The sequence below is a fragment of the Cucumis melo genome, chromosome 9, assembly GCF_025177605.1.
Source record: "Cucumis melo cultivar AY chromosome 9, USDA_Cmelo_AY_1.0, whole genome shotgun sequence".
Lineage (NCBI taxonomy): Eukaryota > Viridiplantae > Streptophyta > Magnoliopsida > Cucurbitales > Cucurbitaceae > Cucumis > Cucumis melo.
In genome coordinates, this window is record NC_066865.1 from 4,580,357 (window position 1) to 4,591,647 (window position 11,291).

At 27.2% G+C, this 11,291-nt stretch overlaps 1 protein-coding gene across 1 annotated transcript; it reads left to right on the forward strand.

Annotated features, from left to right (window-relative positions):
• Positions 1–8,571: 8,571 nt before the first annotated feature.
• On the forward strand, positions 8,572–9,386 carry LOC107991631 (uncharacterized). Its single transcript, XM_017046834.2, has one exon. It carries the CDS (start codon positions 8,778–8,780, stop codon positions 9,228–9,230), a length of 453 nt encoding a protein of 150 aa, XP_016902323.1. The 5' UTR covers positions 8,572–8,777; the 3' UTR covers positions 9,231–9,386.
• The last annotated feature ends 1,905 nt before the right edge of the window (positions 9,387–11,291 follow it).

Consider the following 11,291-nt stretch of genomic DNA (forward strand, 5'->3'; position numbering starts at 1 on the left):
AATATGAAAATCCTAGGATTTGAAAATTAGGAACTCAATTAGTGAAATCCTAATATCAAATTCTAAAACTCCCAATCAAATTGACAAACAATGTTGGCTTTTTGACCCTCAATCTCAAATTAATTAATTAATTAATTAATATTGTGAAGATAACAAACTTGAATCTATTCTAATAATTTTAAAGCTTGAAACAACAATTCTGGATACAATTTGAATCGCCTAAATCGAAGTTCAAACAAAGAAGTTATAGCCATACCGAGCTTAACAAAAAAAAAAAAAATATTGAGCCAATGGCCTAACATCAAAATTATCCAAATTGACCCAATTAAAGAGTGACATTTGGGGCCTTGAAGTGTGACACGGTTAAAATATTTGGTTCCTTTTAAAAAGGTTTTTTTTTTTTTTTTTTTTTTGGAATTTAATTGGTTTTATTTAAAAAATGAATCGAAAAAGAAAATAAAATTAATGTTAATAGATGTTTTATTATTTTATTATTTTTGTTTTTATCTAACGACTAGTTGGGTTTAAATTTTCTTTTACAAGATTCAATAAACCAAATTGATTTTAGATTTCAACATTTCTTCTCTCTATTTAGAGATGTCTTCTTCTCCAAATTAACACATACATTTGAAACAACAACTTCCATTGCATTTTCAATCCTCCATAACTAAAAAAAGCTTCCATGGTTATTTAATTTCTCAAAACTCTCGATTTTTGTTTTTTTAATCTTCTTTTTGAGAGAGAAACTTTATATTGTGAGGATTGATTTTTTGAGCGTCTTGATTTGTAAATCTACTATTTGAGATAGTTTTTCTTATCTTGTTCCTCATCTTAATCCCTAAAAGGAATTTTTTATGAATTTTTTATCATGATTCATGGAAACAATTGAGTTTGCTCTTGAATTTGTAAAAAGAGTGGTGTAGCAGTTGTTTCTAATATATGGAAAGGGTCGGCTCGAAGATTTAATGACATATATATTTAAGAGGAAGCTTGGAAAGTGGATGTAGGCCATTTGTGTCAAATCACTATAAAATTACCGGTGTCAATTTATGTCCCTCTCCTATTTAGTTTTGTAATTAATTTGTTGATATAGTTCATTGCATAAAATTAATTGCTACTATTTGTGCTTTAATTTATTTATGTCACTTTATAAGTCATTTTGATGTGAATGCATTTGCATGAAATTCTTGTCTAACTAAATAACTTATTAGAAAAAAATTTATTAATTTGTATAATTGGGCTCTCTTGATTAAATGTTTTCATTTATTTGTAAAAATCATATTCACCCTTACTAGGGTTGCCATACCGGTCAAACAAACAACTCAAGAGAACATATTAGATTTCAGTTACCCTTTGATCGAAGACCAAGAGATAAGAACTAGTTCCTCACTTCAAGTTCGAGCACTCCACAAGTAAGGTAATCAAACTTATCTAAATGTTTCTTGGCATACAACCCTGAATCACAAGAATTGTGAAAGGATGGTGATCTTGTGAAAGGATGGTGATGAGACCCTGTCATTTATAATTGATAGAAAACCCTAAATCTCAAAAACACAAAATCTAATGTTTTGTATTTTGTTTTCCTACTTTGAACTCAACCTAACTGCACTAAAGGGGCTCATTCTACCCCTAACTCAAAGGAACTAAATCCCAAATAAACATGTATGGGTCCAAAAATGAAAAAACTTTAAAATACAAGGTATGTTTTTGCAAATTTACAAATTACTAGTTAAGTTCAATTGGTTTCGGTCATCAAGTAGCATCATCAAAAACACTAAGCAAAACTTTTGACCAATTGTTGTTGCGTAAATCTCATTAATTGAGTTCACCTCCTCTTGAACATGAGAATTCAATATAGTCTTAGCTGTAACTTATTGACTCTTAAGTGTGTGATTGGTCATGGAGGTAACACAAGGACATCCTAGTTTATATCAATCTCACACACACTCTTTCTCTCCCATCACCCATCTTTTATTCTTGTGAAGAAGAAGTCGAATGTAGAAAATTGACAAATATTTAAGTGGTTAAAATTGGGTTTTATGTTGTTGAGGGCAGAATTGTAATTATGCCTCAATGACATTTTTGCAAATTTTTATATCTTCTTCATTTAGGTTATTAAAAAAAAAAGAAGAGAAGAGATAGAGATAGAGGGCAATCGACGAAAGCATAATACAGTAAAGAGAAAAACTTTTCTTGCATACACACAAGAAGAAGAGAGATTGAATGAAGGGAGATGGACGGCGTCTGCGACATTTTTTTAGTGAATAGAGAGCAGTAGCAACGTGGTTTAGGCGGCGTTTCTCGGGTGTTTGGGTCATGTTTTTTCAGGCATTGATAGCATGTGTCGACGGGTATTCAAAGCGTTTGATTTTGACAGTTTTATGTGTTATTCGGCATCGCGAGGGCACTTATTCACGACAGTTTTAGTCGTGGTTGCTCTTCTCGGTAGTTGGCTTCTCTTGGGTTTTTAAGTGGGTATTCGACGCGTGGGTATTCGATCAAAGGAGGCGGGTTTTCGGTGGTTTTGGATCTCAGTATCAGAGGCAACATCCGTCACGTGGTTCTCTCAGTTTCTTGGTGTTTGGTTGATGGTAAAGTCAGGTTTGGCGGCAATATTACATATTGCACATTACTTTATTGATATCTGTAATTTATATCTTGATTGATATTGTTCTTAATAAAATTCCTCCAAGCTGGTTCTCAAAGTGGATGTAGACCAAATTGGTTGAACCACTATATATCTTTGTGTCGTTTATTCTTTTATCGCTTACTTTGTGGTTATCTGGTTATTGCATTCTGGTTGGTTTGTCACTGTGTTCTTTGATTTAGTGTAGAGATTCGAAACATCGAAGAAGAAGCATCTCACCCATGGACGTCGTGTTTGGAGAAGAAGAGAAAGTCAAAGAGAGGGAGCTCGTGGGCGTGGAGATAGAAGAAAAGGAAACCAAAGAGAAGGAGGAAGATGGCACAAAGAAAAGAGAAAAAAGAAAAACCCTAATTAAAGAAGGATAATATTATAATTTTGTGCATTCATGGCATCACCGAAGGGTATTTAATTCTTTTTAAAAGGATTGATTGCCATATTGAGCGTTTAAAATTTGTCATCTATAATAGTATTTCACAATTTTATGAATCTATCTAGGTCTTTTAAAAAATATAACAAAGTGGCAAAGTATTTATACGGTATAAAATAATTCTGAAAATGAAAAAAAAGTCCATAGACCCACAATGGAAAATACAAAAAATGCCCGTCAACAACGGGCGTAATATATTTGGTACAAAATCGTTTAGATTTGGCTATTTTTTGGTACAAGATCATTTAGATTTGGTTGTTTGGATTTGGATAGTCAAACCTAAACGATTTATTTTTTAAATTCTATCATTTAGATTTAATCGTTTAGATTTGGTTACATGATCGTTTAGATTTGGCTACACAATCTTTTACGATTTTTTTTTCAAAATTTGGTATACGATCGTTTAGATTTTGCTAAACGAAAATTTTTAAGATTATTTTGGTACACGATTGATTAGATTTGTTTACACGATCGTTTATTTTGTCAAGATTCTTTAGTACACAATCGTTTAAATTTGGTTAAACGATTTGTTAAAATTCTTCTGGTACACGATCGTTTATTTTTTTACACGATCATTTAGATTTGGCTTCTTCAATCTAAACAATTTTTTCAAAATTCTTTATATACGATCTTTTAAATTTGGTTATCCTAACTAAATCTTAACGACATAAAAAAAGAGGAGAAAAAGAAGAAAGATGATGAAAAGAAATTAGATTTGGTTACGTAAAAAAAAAGAAGAAGAAAAGAAGAAAGACGATAGAAAAAAATCTGGAGAAGAAAGACAGAAGGACAAACCTGTAATATTTAAAAAATTGCTAACTTTATGGGCTTTGTTACACGGACTATAATTATTTTAGTAGTTTATTATATTTATAAAAATTTACCTTACAAAAAGGGGAAAAATTAAAAAATATTTATGGAAATAGATAATTTCACATAATAATTAATAATTAAGTATAGCAGCATTTTAGTCGATCTCTATTGATATTTGGTAAATTTCTATTAGTGATAGACTTTATCATTTATATACTCCTATCAACAATATGATTAATGACTAAAAAACATTGAAAACTATATCTAAAATTTACTACATTTGCGTTAGATATATAATTAAATTTATAAACTTTATCCACTAACTTAAACTTTTGTATCAACCATTGATTTAAATGGTATTAAAGTAGGTATTGTTATATGATATATAATTAAATTTAGGTTTAAATTTTATTTTGGTCGTAAACTTGATATGTTGTTCTATTTTTTTATCTAAACTTTTAAGAATGTTTGTTTTAGTCTCTTTAACTTTTAAAAGAGCTTACTTTGGTCTCCTTCGTTAAGATTACGTTCACTTTTTTAACAGAATCATGATTGAATTCTATATTTGGACTTTGGATTCATCATATCAATTAAATTGATTTATTGTGGGAATATTTATATGCAATTTCATCCCGCTTATTTTCTATATAGGTTGTTAATATTTTATTTTATTTTTCAAATTATTTCAGCTTATCATAAATATTAACATCAATATGTCAGTTCTATTTTCTTTTTTATTCTACTCAACATTCTTATTAATGAGTTCAAAATTTCAATTTGAAAACAAAATAAAAAATAAAGGGTGGGAGCCGAATCGGGGACGTGAGAGAGTTGCAATTTGGAAGAAAAGATAAAAATAAAATAATTTTTGGGTTTACTGATTCAAGTGTATTGATTATGTTTTTGCATTGATACAAAATATTTATAGAAATTAGTAAGACTTTTTAGTTATTTATCAATTTAATTAAAATGATAAATCATCCAAATATAAAAGGCAATTATCATTCCACTAAAATATTACGCTAAAATATTAATAGAATTCCAAAGATAAGAATTAAAGTAAACTTTTTTTTAACATATAGACTTACCCAGCATCACTAAAAATTTAAGGACTAAAATAGAACAACATATAATAACAAAAATAAGATTTAAATCTTAAATTTATCTGTCCATTAACATCAACCATTCGAATTAGAAGGAAGACGTATCCATATTGATATTTTAGGGTATGATTATTATGAGTTTTGATGAAGCAATGAAAAGGAATCATGATTAGGTTAACGGGATTTTGCCATACAAACTTCGAGGAAGATAGAATATAAAATTGCCAAAAGTTTTCCCAAAAATTCCATTTTCTAGAGGGATCTACGCCTGACGTCACCAGATCTACGCTTATTATCATTTGCAATGCAATTTCAATTCTTAATACCTAATTATGGATTATCTCAACAAAATTTGGCACCCCCCAAACTTTGTTAATATCTAATTTTATATTTTTCAAAAATTAAGACCATCATTCTTTTTCCTTTTTAAGTTTAACTTTTGCAAAATCCTTTAAAATAAATTATTTAATAAAATATCTATACTTCGTGAAAAATAAAAAATTAAGTATAATAAATTTCACCTCCTACCTCATAATATACTCGTTTATCGAATTGAGTTACTTTCAAACTTTAAAATCTATAATATAAATTGATTTGGATATATTTTTTACTAATAAAAAGTCACTAAATTTTACCTTTCAATGGTTAAGAACCTTTTAATGGTCTATTATTGTTTTCAAATGTCTCACTTCATGTATTAGTTTAATCAATCTGGAGGGGAAGAAAGTAAAATAATTTGAATATTGAAACATATAAAATGGATTTAATTAGGTAGATTAAATTTAGAGTGAAAAACCTTCACATTGAGCTCTAACTTCAAATTAGGTGTTGTTTTGTCTACTAGAAAAAGAAAAATAAAAATTGTAGTAGTTGTATTTTATTTTCGTCAAACTAATAACTTAATTGAGTAAATTTTGACAAATGGTTCAAAATTTCAATTTGTTTTATTTGTGTTTCATAAACAAATAAATAGTGTTATTAACCCTCTAGATAACAACTTGTTTTTATTTGTAATATCTCGAGTTCTCTATTTTTTTTACCATCTTCAATTGAGTTAAATAACTATCTAAGAGTTTTGTTAGATTCAAGTAATTCGAGGTAAATTTGTCATTGTATCTTGTTGATGTAATTACTATAGTCTATCTGCAACTTCGTGCAAAGAAAATAATCGTATGGAAGACTACACTTATGGAAGTGTATTTATCACACAATATTTTGAGGTTCTAAGTTATCATTTGAATCATAAACTATTATTTGACTTTTTCTTATTTTGTTAAAGCATTATCATGACATATTACATATAGTGTGTATATTGTATCTAGTTGAGGTATAATTAAATATCAAATTCATATATTATTTTACCAAAACAACTATTATTATTATTAATTTGGTCCAAAATATTATTATATGGACAATTGTCATTATTTTTATTATCATTATTTTAGTTCATGTAGAGTGAATACAATGCCTCAAATAATTGATCTCAATATTTATGTTCATTTTCAGCCCAAATTCAATTTCCCATTTTTGCTTTTTAATTTGCAAAAAAGAAAAAGAAATTGTTTATAGAGGTTGATTAATTATAAAGCCCAATATTATCAACAAAAGTGGAACTTAACGTTGAAATTGATAGCATCCACTTTGTTGATACGTACTAAATCATTCTACTATACTCCATCAGGAAATAATTAAGAAAGAATGAGATAATGGCATTTAAGAAAATATCAATTCTAAAGAATTTGTGGTTGGATATATAAAATTTACTCATATGAGTACGAGGGTATTAATATATTGTTGATGTTAGGGTTCTAAAAAGAAACATTATACATACATGTGTTGGTGTGAACATTAATGCATGGTTGTATTGCATTACGTACGTAATTAATATACATGAAAAACAAAGAAAAGACGTACATTTTTTCCTAAAAAAATAAGACGTCTATTATTATTATTATTATTATTATTATTATTATTATTATTATTATTATTATTATTATTATTATTATTATTATTATTCTTATTATTATTATTATTAAGTAATAAGAGAGATGTAACATTATTGTTAAGTTTCAATCAATTAGAAGTAATTAGGACTCGTTTTTTTTATAGAAAATCTAATAATAAGATTTTCAAATGAAAATAAAATTGTAGTTTTTTTTAATTTATGAGTGAGCTTTATTTGAAAGTAATTGACATTGTTTTTTCATCTAAATGTGAAACTCTAATTAATTCTTTTTAAAAAATATGTTTGATACTGTAATTATAAATCATAAAACTAGTTATATTATAGTTGTTTGTTATATATTTGGTCGATTATAAATTATATTATTAAACTAATAAATACTTTTTATAGTACAAAGATTGAACAGTTAAGGGATTCGAGCATCGATCCCACCTCTAAGATAGAAAAAGTCACACCAAATTACCTGTGATTTAAACTTGTCTTGGCTATTATTAACACATTTATGAACTTGTTCTCTGTTAGATATTTTGTATAATCATTATTTTAGTTATAGTATTATATAAATTATAAAATATTATATTATTGGATGACATGCTATATTTTTAATCACTTTCATTTTTATTTAATATAATTTTACATTTTAAAATTTTAAATTCAAAAAATAGATTATATATGGAAGACATTAAAATGTTCTTAAAACTTGCACAATTATAAAATTTGAGAACTGTTTTTAGAAGATTCTCCAGAGAAAAGCAAAATCTATTTTTCATTTTGAATATACGAAGTCTTATCACTGATAAATTTAATATAGGCTAAGTATAAATTATGCTTAATCATAATGTATCATTCTTCACCAACAATACTTTCCTAATCACACACAAGCTTCAATAACGGTTTATTAATTGAAAAACAAATTCAAAACTAGGCTGAGTTGAAACATTCTTTTTAGGAATGTCCATTTTATCTTTGAGTTTTTTTTAAAAAACAAATATTACTTTTTTCAATAAAATGATTTTTTTTTCTTGGAAATTAACAATCTAAATTGAAATTCCTAGTGAAAAATCAACTACTTTTGAAATAATCCTTGCTAACCTCATTTTTGCAGATTTTCAAAATCTCACTTCAATCTGTTTGGAATTTGAAATAACAAAATAACATACATTTTCTTTTGTTTTCAAGTATAGTTAAATGAATGAAAGTATTTATAGCAAAATGTGATTATTGATAAACATTCATAGACTTCGTCATCTATCAACTATCGAACATTGATAAACACTAATAGATATTTATCCGATCATAGGATTTTGTCCCCTCTCCCCTTATAAATTCCTAACCCTAGACTCACCCTAATCTACTTTACTTTAACTACTCTACTCATGCATTAAGTTGAAATATAACTCTTTTCTTATCTATATTTAATAATAAATCAGATAAGGATCGACAAAATTCAACCCATCACAATCATCGATAGTGTACAAACTAAACCCTACCTATATAGTTAGGGACACATTATAGTCTTAATTCTCATCATCAACAAGTTTTCACAGACAATAAATTCATATATAGTTCTAAAAAAACAATAATTGAGCATAACCATAATATTGAATATGAACATGAATAATCAAAACCAATAAACTTCACTTTATTTTTTTTTTTTTCACAACAAATGCATGTGAATTTATTGTGCATTAATAGAAAAGGCAAAATCCCAACTTCCTACTTCCCCAATATCATTAATGCCCTAAACCCTAAATTTCTCAAATTGCTCTCACTCTTCCTTTTTAAAATGCTCTGTCAATTCTATGTTTTCTTCTAAAATCCGCCATGGCGGACCTCGAAACCGCATCGGCTGGGAAATTCCGGTACCGGAGACTGAGGTACAGCGAGGAATTTGAGGAGGCGTTTGGTAGATCTAGAGGAGGGGGAGGAGGGATTAGGAAGAGATGGAGGACGCGGCGGTGGTGGTTCAGAATGAGAATGAGAAAGGGTTCTTCTTCTTTGTCGATTGGGAGGAGGTTGAAGAAACTGAGAATCCCAAGCTTGAGGAAGCTGATGAGGAGGAAATGGCGACTGGTGAATGCAATGAGAGGATCGATTGCCAAGGTATTGAAGAGATTTAGAGATGGAGAAGCGTATTTGGGAGATCTTTTTGCTGGAAATTACTTGTTTCTTCAGGTTAATCCAAGCTCTATGAAATGCATGAAGAATCATCATCAACAACATGGATTTGATGTTCGGAATTTCACCCAAACTTATTCACTTCCAAACTTTATCTAATTAGTAATCAGTATAGTTTGGTTTTCTTTTTAATTTCTTCTTATAATTGTTGTGTTTTATGTGATTTCTCATTGCTTTTTAAATTTGAATGTTAATTAATAATCAACAACTGATGAACTGACTTAAAAAGAAGTTATAAATTTCTTCTCATTCTTTTTAGACTTTGATTCTATTCCTAAATATATTGTTTAAACTTACGTCATTGTCTAAACTTGTATAACTCAATTGTACCTAAACTTGTATAACTCAATTGTACCTAAAATTTCTTTGAGAAAAAAGAAAAGAAAAGACTCAACTCATATGAACTATCAACCTCCAAGTTTTTTATTCCTTTGAAATTTTGAGATTTCGAGAGTTTTCTTATTTACCATAATTTTTTTTAAAAATATTATATATATAAAATGTATAATTTTTTTAGTGTTTAAGATTAGGGTGATATTTAAGTAAATGGAAATATTAATGTAGAAATCATACAAAATTAATAGAATTTTGTTTTGACAATAAATTAAATAGAATTGAAATAAGAATTCTTTGTTAGGTCCATAAGTGTTGGGAAGAAATAAATAAATGTCATATTTTTTTGTTGCAAAAATATGAATTAATTAAAGGGTTTTTTTTTTTATAAAGAAAATAATGTGTGGATAAAGAAGAAAGAAGAAGATGGTTGGCTTTTGTGAACTCAAATTTCTCATGCATGTCTTAGTGTTGATTTTTTGTAGGGCTCACTTATATCATTTAAAGTCATTTAATGTGCCCAACTTCACAACTTCATGTTAATAATCTTTTGACTTTTTTTTACTATTTTTTTAATATGAGTACAATCTTTTGTTGTTATATATATATATATATATATATATAAGTTACAAAATTGTTTTCTTAAATAATTGAGAGAACTTTCTATGTCAAATTGAGAAAAAAAAAATAATTTAGATGTTGATCCTAAACCAATTATATGAATAGGAAATCAAAATTAATCAAAATTCTTGAGTTAGACACATATTTTTGTAAAAAAGACATAAATAAATGAAATACAACTCCATTAATTTTCAAAATTTTCTTTTTCATATCACTATTCTAATGCACCTTTAGGATTTTGATAAAATAATTATTATATTACAAATTTAAGTAATAGAATCTAAAATTTCCTTTGCCAAGGAAAAGAAAAAGGGAAAAGGGAAAAGAAAAGAAGAAAATATGGTTAGATGGAAGAGAAAACATTAAAAAGAAATGGACAAAGAAACAGGTATGTGGTTGGAGTTTGAAAGTGGACTTTAATAGGTGTTATCTATGACTCAACCATCAAATTAATGCAAAAATAAGACATCCTATTAAATATAAAGTTGTTTGGTTGATTTATGGTAGCCATTTGCTGTCCTCAATATCAATTCACTCAGCACCAAATTTTTTCCTTTTCTTTTTTTTTTTTTAAAAAATTATAATCTAGTCTTTAAACATTCAAAATTTTTAAATTTGATTCTAACCTACAAATTAAAAGTTAATACTTTTAGTAGAAATTAAATTGGTTAGTATGGACCAAAGTTCTACATCGATTAAATAAAAGAATGATCATGAATATATAAGTAGAAACAACAGTCTTCATTGGTTTGGTATGGTACTTTTTAGGTTGAAAACGAAAGCTACATAAAGTGTTAAATAAATTCCCATCAACTCGTTGGTCAATCGATTGTTTTATTATATATACAAAAATCTACCGAACACAAAATAATAAGGAAAATTGTCAAAAATGATAAATTTGACGAAATATTTATAAAATATAGCAAAATTTTAAATTCGATCAATGATACTGATATACTTCTATCAGTCATATTAATAGACAATAATTAAAGTCTATCAATATCTATCATTGATAGAATTCAAAATTTTGTTATATGTTGTAAATATTTTAGTTTATTTTACTATATTTAAAAATGTCCCAAACAATAAATATAAAAATGATACTAATATAAACAATAGATATATGTTTATTTATTTGAAAATAATAAAAGGAGTCTTTTAAAAAATATAACAAAGCGGCAAAATATTTATACTGTATAGAACAAT